The 15,692-nt window shown below is 34.2% G+C and overlaps 1 protein-coding gene and 1 pseudogene across 1 annotated transcript; one reads left to right on the top strand and one right to left on the bottom strand.

Moving 5' to 3' along the window:
* Positions 4,240-5,843, top strand: LOC104751583 (SKP1-interacting partner 15). Its single transcript, XM_010473551.2, has one exon. It carries the CDS (start codon positions 4,472-4,474, stop codon positions 5,600-5,602), a length of 1,131 nt encoding a protein of 376 aa, XP_010471853.1. The 5' UTR covers positions 4,240-4,471; the 3' UTR covers positions 5,603-5,843.
* Positions 7,913-9,388, bottom strand: LOC104751584 (annotated as a pseudogene).

The raw sequence follows: 15,692 nt of genomic DNA on the forward strand, positions 1-15,692 counted from the left end.
TTTCCAATATATAATTCGATTGTTTTCGTAACGGTACTCAAAATCCAAAGCGATAATAACTTCGAATCATATGAATTGGGTTTATTGATTTATGTATCTCTGATATTACAATAGATGATTTGATATAATAATAAAAGGAAAGGAGAGACGACAGAGCAAATGACAGACACCGAGAAGTGAGCACACTGCTTTTGTCGACTTGATGATCGTCAGAGCAGATTCAAGAAAACGGCAACCATTAATCCTTGTCGGAAAAAGCTACATGGCAGAACATGTGCTCTTGCGTTCCCACTCTGGTGTGTACGGACCAGTACCGAGACGACTTCTCTCGTTAGACGAAACATCGGAATATATAAAGTGCAACTCTTCTCTCTCTCTCTCTCTCTCTCTCTCTCTCTCTCTCTCTCCTGTGTTAAAGGCAGATTTCAATGGTTGTCTTCTCAAGTACAAAGATTTATAGTTTCTTTCTCGATTGTTTTTTTTAGTTTTTAATTTTAATTTTGATAACTTCTTTTTCGTCAAACTAAAATATATTTTTCTACAATTCTAAAGTCTAAAAGGGCCAATCGTGTGTGAATATGGTGTGGAGAGTCCATCAAGTAGAGAGACCCCACGTTATGCATCGTTTTTAATTTACGTTTCAATGAAACATTAATTTTGTTCAAGTACTACATATGTAGTTATAGTTTTCATAGGTAGTTTATATTCACAAACAGAATTTAAAACCAAAAAAGTTTATCCAAAGTTGTTACTTGGTGATCTTACTATTTGAGGTTGTGGACCAATCAAACAACAAATCAACCACTATGTGCGGATTTTTGCGAGGAAAATAAAAATGACTGGAAGATTAATACTTATAAGAGTTGACCTAACTATGATAGTTGTAGGTTAATTAACCAATTTCTGTGACATAAAATAATTTTGTTTATAAATTTCATCTCATGTTGGTGATCCAAAAGGCAAAAAGTCCTTGAAGGGCCATCCCGGATAGTTGTATTTGAAAGGGTCAATGTGGCTCATTTGCAAGTTGCCGCTTTTGATAAGTAAAACATCGTTAAGATCTTAATTTCACTTTTCTGAAAAGATAAGCTAAATCATAAGATGACTAAATTGTCCACAAATATTGTACTATTTTCCTTGGTCAGATCAATGATTATTTTTCTCATTGAAGTTTTTGAGCACAACGTTAAGAGAGTATTCTCTTCTTACACGTACATCTTATTCAAGAATATGTTAGAAATCTTAGTTTGAAAAAATAAAATATTCTTTACAAAACACTTATTGAACTTCAAATTAATTACGGTATAGCTGTATAGGGTTTAGTCGTGCTTAAATATTTGTCAGCTTTAAGAGTACTGGTGGAGCACTAAATTACACCACCAAAGCTAGTGTTTGTGATTACTCTCATTAAACTATTAATCAATGTTATTGGCCTTATGGCAATAACCATTTCAAATTTTGTCGTCAGCGATTTGCACACTAAAAATTCTATTACAATTAGGACCAAACACATGCAATGTACGAAATATAAGGAAAAAACTAATGGGTTGATGGAAAAAAAAAAAAAAAAAAAAAAAAAAGGGCTNAATGGGCTTATGGTTATAGATCAGAAAAACCTTAAAGGCCCATAAAACTAATAATCTACAGTTTCAAGGTTTAAGGGTATAATCGTCATTTTCAAAATAGGAAGCCCTAATACTATCGTCTTTTTAGATAATATAAATAACCTTCAAACTCAAGATCAAGATTTGTTTGGTCGTATTATTCTCGCCGTCTAACGATTGAGATATCTGTTATAGTTTTTCAAATTTTCGTTTTTTATTTTTATTTTGTTGATTTGTTTTTAATCTGCTTCAGTCGGATCTTAAACTTTTGTTTTTTAGTTTTCGTTGTGATGTTGCGATTTGCCCAATGATGCATAAAATTATGTTATAGAGCGGTTGTATTTGAGTAATCTCCGGCATGTTGTTGTTTTTAAAACCTTAGAAAGAAAGCCTTGAGCGCTGTCGCTTCGTAGTCGATGAACATTCACACACGCGCACAACCTCAATTCCACCGTTTCATCATCCCACACACTTGTTAGTCGGATGCGAAGCGGTGGCGCTCAGGGTTTCATTTAAGGTTGCTGGGTTTTACTCATTTACTTTAAGCCGTGAATGATCAGATTTATAGCTATGAGATCTGAGGGCTCCTTTATTTTATTTAATCAAAGTTTCGATTTTTATTACTTTTGTAGTGTTTTTGTTTTTGTGATTTGTTTGCCCGTTGATGTAAAAACTCAATCTTGAGTGGTGCCCTGGTTTTATTTAATTATGTTCCAGTAGTTGTCATTGTAGCTCTTCATCATCATCTTCATCATCATCACCATCACTGTTAATGACTCTTCTTCTTCTTCTTCTTCTTCTTCTTCCTCTTAAGTCGTCTCTCTCTCTCTCTCTCTGCTGCTGCTGCTGCTACTACTCGTTCATTGCAATGGTAACTACGGTTCGTTTTTTTAAAACCGGATATTGATGCGCCGCATATGACAGATTTGCATACTGAGGGCTATTTTTTTCTGATCACTTTTTAAGTTTTTTATAGTTCTGATGGTTTTCTTGTTGAGACGTTATGGTGAATCATAAGTAGTTGTTTTATTTTTGCTTAGATTTAAAGCCCTGTGATGATACTTTAGTTAGTAAGTGGTGCCGCTTGGTTGCTTCTAGTCGAGACTCATCGTCTCCATTGTTGTAGCTGCTTCTCTCTCTCTCTCTCTCATTCTCTCTCTCTTTCTCTCTGTCTTTTTTATATATATATATAAATACATACACACATGCAAGTATTGTTGCGGCAATGGAGATGATGATGGCCTAAAGAGTCATTGGCTTGGAGGAAACCTTATGCGTCGTACCATCTATGATCATAAAAGACGTTTTCTTTCAGTAACTGAGGGCTTTTTTTCTATGTTATTATTATGCTCATTGTTTTAAATTGTCACTTCAGATGTTTTTGGTTATTCTTTGAATTTTGCAGCTTATTGAAATGAAAATTTGGGGCGCTAGAGACTTTTCGAGGATTCTTAACATTTGATGGCTGCGATTGTTGTTACCATATTTATCTCTTCTGCTGTAATAGATATCAGACTACCGTTGTGAGATTGTTGGTCGTTTAGTTTAGTGGGAAATCTAAACAAAACAGTTGTACAAAATATGTCTTGAATACTAAGTTCGTTGTCCAACTCAATTTCTAATGTAAGGCAAGTGTTAGCAATTATTTCGGTTGTTAAATTTTTCAAAGCTGTTTTTAATCTCAAAATCTAAGTTTGAAGCGGCCCAAAATGACAAGTCCAATAGCACATGGTTCATAGATTTGGGTCGAGTTGAGCTTGCTCGTTATCATTTAACCAGATCCTAACGCTGTACGCTCGACTAAAGGAGTCCCGTGGCCAGTCCAATGAATCTGGCCCAAAGTTTCATAACCCTACTTTGATTTGGATTGTACACAAGGCCGAGGTCGAGGTAGCGGTTCTGTCCTTTTGTAAACCATATATAGTCGACTTTTGTTTTAAGCGAAGTTTAGCAGTAATGCAAATTCTGTATATAGTATTTCATTCGATCAAATTCTGTATACAGTGTATTTGATCATTACACAACTTTTTCTGATTACGATATTTTCATGTAAATCTTCCTTCCTCTAAGCAGTTATTTTCGTTATTTTTTTGCTGTGAAATGTTTCCTATTTCCAATAGCTGTACAATTTGACCTTTTTTTTATATACAATTTATTCACATTTGGAAGAACATATGAGAAAAGTAGCCGAAATTTGTTTTGGACAGACCTGATAACCAACAAGGCCGACATAACAACTTGATTGTTTTAGACCATTTTTTCTTTTTTAATTGGTAAAACAAATAATGAAACCGTGATATACTGGAATATTTCAATACAATAATAATACACTCTTTTATTTTGTTTGTAGGTAAAGTAGATGAGAGGTGCTGGTGGAAGTTGTGCCTTTCCATGCTCTACAAATTATTGATAGATAATAATATTATTAGTTAGGTTTACACTATTACTATTTCAAAAATGCGTATGTTGTCGAGTCTTTTTAATACATACAGTATTTTTAAAACACTTTCAATAATTATAATTTTTTCTTTTATAAAGACAACAAAATATTAGTGTATTAGTGAATGTAATGAAATAGTATTCAAATGATAAGGAGACAAGTATGTGTGAGTCAGCCCATAAAGCAAACCAAGGACAAAAACGGCAACTATAAATTATACCCTTTTTTGTCTTTCACCCTCTCTCAATTTCATATACCCAAAATCGCAACCAATGACACAACTCACACAACGCCTTAATTCTCTGTCTTTTTCCCATTTTACCCTTCTTTATTAGCCACCCCACAATTCTCGGCTAAGCCCATTTTTCTCCGCGACCCGCCGCCGCAAACCAACGGAGGAGGAGGAAAGAGAGAGAAAAAAAAACCAATGGAATCATCTCCGGTCAACCGTCTTCCACCGGATTCTCTCCACCAGATCTTCTCTTCTCTTCCTCTCCGTGATATCATGATCTGCAGATCCGTTTGTAAGTTCTTTAACCAGATTCTAACATCTCAGTGCTTCATTGAGATCATCTCAACTCGTCCGCCGCTGAATCTACTCGCTCTCCGTCCTCCTCATCACCACCACAGCCACCGTCACAGCGGCGTAAACGGACACGCGGCGACGAGTACACGACCGTACATCCACGTATACGATCCGGAACAGAATCAATGGTTCAGATTCAATCTCGATTTCCTCCCTTTCCGATCTCCTCAGCCTGTAGCTTCTTCAAGCGGATTGATCTACCTTTGGGGTGACTCCATTGATTTAGCTGAGTCTAGCAAATCTCTCGTTGCTTGTAATCCGTTAACTCGTCAGTTCAAAGTTTTGCCACAGCTTGGCTCCGCTTGGTCACGCCATGGAACTGTTCTTGTTGATTCAGTTAATCGAGTCATGGTGCTCACTGAGCTTGCTGCTTTGTATTACTCAGGTGCTGTGATTGCTAACCAATGGCTCAAGTTCTCATCTAATCTACCGTCCAAACCTAGATCCCCTGTGTTGATGTCTAGCTCTGTTTTCGCATTGTGCGATGTTGGATCTCCATGGAGAAGCCAATGGAAGCTTTTCTCTTGTAAACTGACGAACCTAACAGTCACTCACACGAATTGGGTTTGCTTGGAGAAACATGAGTGGGGTGATATATTCGATATCATTAAACGACCGCGTTTGTTGCGCGGTGACGGTGACTCTAAGCTTCTGATGATTGGTGGTTTGAAATCGACGTTTTCGTTGAACCCGGCTTGTTCGACGATTCTTATACTTAGGCTGGATTTAGAGAGTTTGGAATGGGAAGAAGCTGGTAGGATGCCTTTAGAGATGTACCGTGGTTTTCAAGAATCGAGTAAGTTTAAAGTTTTTGGAGGTGGAGATAGGGTTTACTTCTCTGCTAAAAGGATGGGGAAGCTTGCTATGTGGGATTGTTGGGAAGGTTGGAGATGGATTGAGGGTGTCCCTGGTTATGCTGATGGCTTGTGTCGAGGGTTTGTGTTTGATGCTAAGCTTACATTGATGCCATGACACAAGACAAACAATAACTAAAGGTCCGTTTGTGTTCGTTGCGCGTTACATAGAAACCTCTCTCTGTGTACGATTGTTTGCTGATTTCTATAATGATTATTTCTGCTTCTTTGTTGTTGATGATGTTCTTAAGCTGTATTTCTGTTGTATCTCGATGTGCTTTGTTGTTCTTTTCTTGTAATCCAGAATTTGGTCAAACTGTTATAATGGAATGTGCTATGATTCTAGTCTTGCTTTGTGATTTGCCTTGAGCTTCAACCTTTGATCTGTGATCATCTTGGTTTTGTTACTTCTAGTAATGGGTTCATAGAGATTTGCATAAAGTTTAAACATTTATATGTCTTTGAATCCCTAAAACATCTCAGTGTCACTCTGTTTCACCTGAACTCTTGACAACAAGAACTGCTCTAATTTCTTTATTGTGTCCGTTTAATAGTGGTTCAGTCAGGCCATATCCGTATAGAGAGAATCATTCTCTTATGATGTCACCAAGCAATTTCTTGTCCATTGAAACTGATCTCCTTCTTTGTCAACTTTAACACCAATCATATGTATGTTTGATTTAATTTCTTTGTAAAATATATATGCAAGCTAATGATGATTTCATTAGCTTGAAACTGAAGGAAGGTGCTTGATGATGCAGATTTGCTCATAACCAATGATTTATTAGGTCACGTAAGTCAAAATGGGGCCATATCCTATGCATGTGTCATGAACCATAATGTTCGGTCTATAGATGATCGAACAAATCCTCACAATGCGTCGATCAAATTGAGAATAATTTAATTTAGTAAGATTATATGATTTGGTTCTCGGGGTGTATAAGGTATTAAGGATCCTGAACGAGTTTAGAAACAAAGAAGAGACTTGTTCAAAACTGATAATTTCCTTGATTGATTCATTAGGGTTTTTACATCTTGCTTATATACACAATATACAGAACAATCTAGAATACTCAAAAAGCAAATCTTATCCTAATGGACAGCTGCTGAGTCATTAGAGGAGGATTCCAGAAGCTTGAATCTGTTAGGGTGAGAGAAGCTTGTCGTCTTCTTCGTACTGTCATTGTTGCTCTGTTTCGACGGCTTTGACTCTTTTGACTCTGCAGAAGACAAACACTGTTGATGGGCCTGGGCTTTACTTCTGTGTGAGTTCAGTGGGTTATCTTCTACAGATCCAAAATATAGTTTACTTGACTAATGTATTGAAATATGGTGAAAAGATGAAACAGAAAGACCTAAGATATTAGTTACGAAAAAAGCGACACTGTTTTCTTACATAAGTTTGAATGTGTACATTATACCTATATTATATATGTGTTCTTACATAAGCTTTTACTTTCACATTATTATTTACGTTGTTCTTACATATATTTTAATTTGGCAATAGCCAAGTAGTACTTCGAATTATTATTCTTTTTCTCTCTAACAACTTAAATAATTGCAATACAACAAGTATGAAGACCTGCCTACTTTTTTCCAAAATAGCCAAGGTAATCAATAATGCAGAAATATACCACCACTTGTTTCCAATGAATTATTGAAAGCAATTGATATATCTCCCGTAAGCAGGAAAATTTGAGAATATACAAAAGCATGATAAATCCAAAAACAAAACTACAGAAGAAACAAAGTTACAAAGATGTAATAATACCAAAAGAATGAGAATATATAGTATAGTCTTTGCCGAAGCCGAATTATTTAGTTAAGCATATGAGATAAACTACTACATATTTCATGGCCTACTCGCCGAGCAACAAGTTTCCTTTTCCTTTTTTTTTTTCGTTACCAACAAAAAAAAAGGGAAGGCACGTCACACGTGAGGTGCATGACACGGTACGACATATATAAGTCAATTGCGATTCTATTAAGAGCCGTTGACCAGCATTATGATCTTTTACCGTCAACTTACTCGGTTTTTGTTTTGTTTGTTTCTGGTCCAAACTAAGACGTAAGATGTTGTACTTGTACTTATATTACACAGCACACATTCTGACCAGTTCCAGTGTTCCACTATATCTTCTTGAGTTTTAACTGAAACACGTTTTCAGCCCCACCGATGAAAATAAAATAAAATGCAATGTTATAAACCTATAATAATACTTAGTAAATAAACCTGAGATGAACAATGTATAAATAGATATAATTAATGACATACAGTATCACTATTTATGTTCATCTATATATGCGTATAGGGAAATAAATATACTAATCAAATTTATAGATGGTGACTTTACATTAAATATGGCTAATTCGAGAATTTCGATCGTACCAAGCAGCCAATTAAAAATTTGGGACAGTGGAGCAGAAGAAATGAAAAGAAACTTATACTTATTATTTAGTTGAACAACCAAACTCCGAAATTGAATAATCTGAAAGCAAAACAGGACTTGACCTTAACAAACATATGACTGATTTGCATGCATGAAGGGACCACATTCATCAACATGTTTGAAATTTATTACAATATAACGTATTCAGAAATAAAGAAAAGATATTAGAATGGGAAACTTTCTCTTTAGACATATGTATCCGTTTCAATTCTCTCGTCTTTGATCTTGTGTCTTTTATTATAATACCAACGATTCTTTGTTTTCTTGTGTACGGTCGTCGACTCCTGAAAGAATATATGATTTATGTTAACATATGAAATAGGTAACTGAAATTTGATTGAGATGTAGCATTGTAAAGTATGACAAGTAATATTTACCGTTAGAGTAGACGATTAAGTAATCTAGTAGTGAGGAGGAGGTGGCGATTTGTAAAGGTAGGGTTGTTGTGGTGGTGAGTAGTGATGTACTGGAGGAGGAGGAGACTTGTAGACCGGAGGGGGAGAGTAGTGCTTAACTGGTGGCGGGGGAGATTTGTACTCATAATCCTTCTTGGGAGGCGGTGGCGACTTGTAGACCGGAGGGGGAGAGTAGTGCTTAACTGGTGGCGGGGGAGATTTGTACTCATAATCCTTCTTGGGAGGGGGTGGCGACTTGTAGACCGGAGGGGGAGAGTAGTGCTTAACTGGTGGCGGGGGAGATTTGTACTCGTAATCCTTCTTGGGAGGAGGTGGCGACTTGTAAACCGGAGGGGGAGAGTAGTGCTTAACTGGTGGCGGGGGAGATTTGTACTCGTAATCTTTCTTGGGAGGAGGAGGAGACTTATAGACCGGAGGGGGAGAGTAGTGCTTAACTGGTGGCGGGGGAGATTTGTACTCGTAATCTTTCTTGGGAGGAGGAGGAGACTTATAGACCGGAGGGGGAGAGTAGTGCTTAACTGGTGGCGGGGGAGATTTGTACTCGTAGTCCTTCTTTGGAGGGGGTGGAGACTTGTAGACCGGAAGGGGAGAGTAGTGCTTAACTGGTGGCGGGGGAGATTTGTACTCGTAGTCCTTCTTTGGAGGGGGTGGAGACTTGTAGACCGGAAGGGGAGAGTAGTGCTTAACTGGTGGCGGGGGAGATTTGTACTCGTAGTTTTTTTTGGGTGGGGGAGGAGACTTGTAGACCGGAGGGGGAGAGTAGTGATTCACTGGTGGTGGGGGAGATTTGTACTCGTAGTCCTTCTTGGGTGGGGGAGGAGACTTGTAGACCGGAGGGGGAGAGTAGTGTTTAACCGGTGGTGGAGGGGATTTGTAAACCGGAGGAGTGTAGTGTTTGACCGGTGGAGGAGGGGAAGAGTAGAAGTAATTTGCGGTGGTTTGAGATACAAAAGCAAGGGAGAATGCTAAGATAAGAAAAGAGGCCATTGGTGACCCCATTTTGTTATGTGTTTATGTTTGTGTTTGATGCTCTTACTCTCTCCCCTTAGCAACCTTTATATAGCTTCTCAATTTTACATTTAATCCCTTTTTTTACTACTATCTCTCATGGTAGTAATTTTGTGTCGTGTCTAAGTAATACAAAAAAAGAAGAAGATATTTAATAATACAAAGAAAGAAAATGAGTTTAGTCTCCCTCGGCTTCATTATTGATTTATCATTTATCTTTATATATCCCTTCTATTATTTTTGGTCGTCTTTGATCGACATGTTCTGCATGTTCCGAACATACAAAATCAAATATAATATAGACTATAAAGAACATTGAATGTGAAGCTAACATAATTTTACCATGGTATATCATATATGTAATATGTTAATGGAGCCCCAAACAAAATTAAAAGAATTGATCGAGAGCTTAGATCATGGCCCCAAAGATCTTAATTGTTGTTATATGAGATGATTACACATTTCCTTCTGAATATGGTAAATCCGTAAAATGTAACAATTATTGCATTTAAGATCACATAAAATCTACCTTACTTTAGTTTTCTTTTATCAAAACGTTTACCTATAGAAATGAAGCCATATGAATTATGAATTAATGCCATGGTGTGCTTTCATCAAGTACCCAAATATGTATTAAAATATTTGATGAATTAAAACTAATGTAACAAATTATCTTATCAGTTACACGTTCATCATATCTTTTAACAATTTTTTTTACATTTCATTCATCGCAACCTACAAATTTTATGTCAGATATTATTAATGTCTTTAGTAAATTAGTAGCTAAATAAAAGAACTGTATATACGGAAAACTGTAACGCGTTAAAGTCTTAAAGATATAGGCGGCCAAGTTGACTATAGAAGGAAAGGAACATTGAAAGAGAAGGTTGTCATTGTTCATGTACTGGATTCTCTCTTGTATCGGTGACAGTCAGTCAATCTTTTTGTTTTTGGGTTTTTGTATCATTACATTCTTATAACATGTTTCTTTTGTCATTACTCTTGTTAATCCGAACATTTTTTTTTTTGGTAAAAAGGTTAAGATCGCCATTTCTTTATGTAATTGTTAATTAGTCTACATTAAATCAATTATAAATACGTTTAAAGATCAAGACAAGATAAATAATTTATGGTGAATTTTGTTTTAGCTGCTTAATTACTTGTGAACGATGTATACAACTCAACGAGAAAATGCCATAACGTATATATTGTATATTTCTTTTCATATAATGTTAACAAATTGTGATCACGAACTGCTGGTGTTGTATTAATTAGTCCAATTTAAGGCCAAAATCTCTTCTCCAAAAATAGGGTAAAAAACTAATAACACCGAAGCTTGGTCAATATAAGATAAGACTATATATATATTAACATTTTGGATACAAGAATTATAAATGGGATTTTTTTGCTTTTGATTTTTATCAAATGGGTAAGTAGCCAGCTGGATAATGAAATAGACAAATCAACAACTTAACATTCTATATAGTATTTTTTCGAAATTTGACTATTTAGGTTAGGCGTCAAAAGTTATATAACTAATCTTGACAATTTTCATAAAGAAGAAATCGACCTCAAACGAAATTAATATAATCACCGTCAATTAATAATTTAGACAAAGTTAATTTAATTTAGGGTTTGTTATTTTAACATAATACTAATGTTTGAATAAACAAATATTTGTTCGAAGAAGAACATACGAAAGATACAATACGATTTATTTGTTTATTACTTTATTAATTAATGATTCGAGTAAACATAAATCAAGAATTTGATTGGTCGGTTTTTCTTTCTCTCGAATTAAGCTTAGGATGAAAATATACCCAAAAACTTCACTTTTTGTGGCTCACCAAAAAAAAAACTTAACTTTTTGTGACGATGTGTATGTGTGTATTAAGTTCAATTTGTTTTATCCAAAAAAGTTACTCATGTTGCAAGGCAGCTTAGGCAGATGCGAAACATCGTTTGGTGATTCAAAGTCCACGCCAATAAAGGTAACAAAACGGAAAATGGTATTTGATTGATAATCTTACGCGACGTATGTACGTCTATGATGTGGTAGCTTAAAAGGTTCATAATGCGCTGTATGATTTTTTTTGTTTTATTTTGTCAACAGAACTGGTTGATTTTTTTTTTTTTTTGATCTTTTTTTTCTTTGGAGATAAGATATATAATGTATTAATATCAATAAATTACCAACTATGTGTCGCTGAATTGATAAAAGATATGAAATGTATGAAAAAAGAAAGAACATACATTGATCGATCGAACCATATTAATTGTTACTATTCCCTGGTAAACACCTATGGAGTTTATGTTTGTCGTAATGCACACTTTGCCCAACTTTACTGTGTTTCAATAAATGAAGAATAAAATGTGTTCCAATAAATCGGACACAATTGGATTCACTTATTTTATATATTCTTAATATATTTCTTCATATGGAATGTGTAAGTATTGTCAACAACAAAAAATGTAATGTTTAATCACTATTATCACTGATGTTTTTATCTCTTCCAGTGAATGTTAAACACCTCAACTCATCAGTTTTCTCGACAAACAAGTACGAAACTGTCTCTCCTCCATTAGTGATCTTCTCGGCCGCAAGTATGATGGAGCGCTTCGACTATTGGTTGCATCAAAACTACATAAGACATGTTTATAGTACTTGATCTAAAATCATTCTTTTTAAAAATAAATTTTTCATTCAATTCAGGCTCTCATTCGTTCACAAATCGTAAATTAGAATGTTACCAAAAAAACAAGAAAATCGTAAATTAGAAACTCATTATATTTACATATAAATAAACTCTATACCTAAAAAAGATGGTCAATACTCAATAGACAGTAGTTTTGTGTTGCTTTCTGCTTCACTCATTATTATATTAAAAACTACGTGCTTCAATTTTCATAATAATGATCTACCAAACAAATCAATGACTTTAAAGCAAAAATTCCATGCAATGACTTTAAAGCAAAAATTCCATGCAAAAGTTAAAGAAGTAAAAAGTCTTATTTTCTTCCTTTAACATGGCTGATTGATTTCTCATTAAATAACTTGGGTTAGAACTGTTAAAGCTGGTGAAAAGGCTCCCTCCATTACCGGAATGTTCACCTGAACAGTTTATTTATTCATTAATGGTTTAATTTGTAATGAATCTTGATAATATGATGCAGTAATTTATAACGTTTTAATTAAGTGTTGAAAAACCTAAAGTAACATGTTAATGATCTTCGATCCTAAATATTATAGCTCATAAATTTTTAAGAAACAAATATTTATATAATATTAATTATCATTGCAATGTGTGAATGCATGAAACTGAAACTTCTGAATTATCAAATTCATGTATCCGTGTGAAAGCACTGGAAGGGGTTGGTAGACTTCATTTCTTCGTGGGGGGCCGCATGAGGGCTGCTAAATACGTCTTTCTGTACAATTTTTTTGTTATTCATCCTTTTATTGATTTTGTCTCCTCTCGAGAAAAACTCGTCCCTCTTTTTTTTGTTTAACTGTAAATATCATTAGAAAAGTAATGAAAAGTTTGGCTATTACAAGATATAGCCTATGGCTTTGTGACTCCTTGGCAAAAAGAATAAAAACAAGGAGATCAGCATTGGTAAATCACGGACTGTGAGATTTAAACTAGCCAGAACTCCATCAAACGGTGGCTCCTAGCATGTATGATGTTCCGGATGTCCTTATCAAGCATTCGAAAGATAGTAGACGGCTTTAAAAATTTTAATCCCTAAAATGCATATATAATCGATTAATTGTCATTACTCTAAATATGTATAGAATCAGAGTTTCGTAGTTGCTGGTACTTACCATAGAACAATATTTTTACCTTTTTTTGTTGTAGTTGTTAAGGGAACAGTTTTTCTTTCAGTGTGAAAAATCTCCAAATTAGGTAATAAACCACCACAAAGAATAGACACATATTCGAGAATAATATTACTATTAAGTTAGTAATTTACATTCATAAAAGTCTAAAATTTATAAGTAAGTTGTGAAAAGACTTGCGATATTGAAATGCACTACATGTACAAATCTAAGTAGGTACTGACTACTGACTATTATACCAAAACCCAACGAAGGATTTTTGTGTTTATGGATATTAACTTTTTGATTTTTTAATTTTTTTTTGGTTATACTCCCATTGGGTCCAAACTAACACAGTCTGAACTAAACTTAATAGAAAATCCCAAATGAATACTTCCCAAAGTAACCTACAAACTAAACAACATTTTCTTCCATTGCAATATCTCAATTAAAATAAAGGTATAAAACAGAAACTAATTTGAGAGTGTGAAAATTACACGTAAAAAGAGCGGAAAATACATAAATACTATTCGCTAACATGATATTATATATATTTTAACTTTGCTAAAGGAAAATGGTGTTTGTTACTAACTATAAAAACTTTAATATGTTATGACTACAATAATGTTGATTTGGTAAAAAATAGGTAGATGTAGATCCATCTAAATCAATATATATTCTATAAAATTCACGAACAATTATTTTTTCATAAAAATTCATGCATCTCTTTTTCTTCATGGAAATAAACAATTCAGCAATCTCCTTCATAGTCTTTCGTCGTGCCAAACAACAAAAACAAGAAGAATTATTGGATAGTGTAAACGAATAATTTAATCACCGACTATGAAAAGTATCCAAAAAGACACTACCTAGCTCAAACTTAATCTCATTAACTTTTTTTTTTCCGTAAAAATTTGCCAATATTGAAAAAATTAGAAGATGATGAAGGTGGATATAAAAACGTGTATACACTTTAGTTTATAAGTTCAAAAGTAGTATCGTTTCTGGAAAAAAAGTTGAAAAGGAAACTAAAACACATTCGTCTACGGTAGATTTTGACAACCGACATGGAGACTTGGCCATACGTTGTAATGAACATGTTTAAAAGCGTATCGTAGTATCAAACTAAGTATATATGAATAAGTGATTAATTAGAATCCGAAGATACTTAAGTTGTTTTTGTCTAATATTAAACTTTCCAGCTTTGGTATCAAGAGTCAATTAGAACTCTATGATTGAGGAGACGACTAAACGAATAAAGATATATGCTTATCTTTGAATGCTAGCGAGTTAAAATATTTGTTCCAAACTAGTGGCTAAACAATACTTTAAAATACTGTCAACGGTATTTTAGATATATCGTGACTAGGCGTATTTGTTTATAAATCTCAGCAGTAAATGTGGATTAACATCGTGAAGGCTATGAACCTATGGTTCTCGTGAGCACGTTGCAGCATTTCCTATGAAACATTTAACTGTTACAGGACAAAACTTACTTCGCATTTTTCTTGTTTCCTGCCATTTTTTTGTTTCTTTTAATCTATTGTTAAGTGATCAGCTTATTACAGACGGACGTGTGCTGTACTGTTGTTAACTGGTCAGCTTACTACAGAAAAGCAAAAAATTCATACAAGTTTTGTCTCTAAAATCACTAAATATTGCTCGTAAAAGGAGAAAAAGAAAAAACATCCGACTGATGTGGTAACTAGGGTTCAGAAGTAGAAAACCGTCAGACACGAAAAATGTTTGATATGTAATACGAAAAGTGACGCGGAGGAAAGCATCTGCCTTCGAATATACGTTTTTGTGGTGTGCATCATATATGATTTTTTGGCAAGAGATTAATCATTTTTTTCCATTAATATATAAAAACAGTAAATGATTTTTCTGTGTGTGTTTAAATGATTTCTTTGAAAAGTAAGTAATAACATAAGTAATATATACTGTATTATTTTTGTTAACACTACTAATCTATTGCTGTTATGTAATCAAAATCCTTGGTCGATTTTATGAATTACAAGTGGAGCTATATGTGTGGGATGGTAGACTTTTGACGTTAAAACTAAAAGACCAGTTTTATTTTCTGATTAAAAGTAGAGCAATTTGTCGAGTGGTAGATCTTATATTCTCATGAGAGAGACATTCTAATTGTAAAATACGTTTATTATAAGTTGATCAAACGAGTACAACGACGAAATAATAAAACGATATGATAAGGAAATTTTTTAATTAAGGTGAATATGATGAATAAACTATCAAACGCGAAACGTTCAAAATTACTTTTGTAGATAAGTATTTTAAACAGACACACACACTATAATACTAGTTGAAAAGATGAGCATATGATATGTAATACCATTTACCAAACTTTATTGGTCTGTCTAATTCAACTGTTATAAAGTTAGTTATTTACAATTACATAAATAAAAACTAGGTAACAATTCGAAATGTAAATTTGCTCGATCGTAGTCATACTCACTATGTCAGATATCATCCTTTATTATTCGGTTTTTA

This window comes from Camelina sativa, chromosome 16, assembly GCF_000633955.1.
Source record: "Camelina sativa cultivar DH55 chromosome 16, Cs, whole genome shotgun sequence".
NCBI classification, from domain to species: Eukaryota; Viridiplantae; Streptophyta; class Magnoliopsida; order Brassicales; family Brassicaceae; genus Camelina; species Camelina sativa.

Excerpts from the sequence above, each read along its gene's own strand:
- LOC104751583 (XM_010473551.2), top strand. The coding sequence starts at position 4,472 with ATGGAATCATCTCCGGTCAACCGTCTTCCACCGGATTCTCTCCACCAG.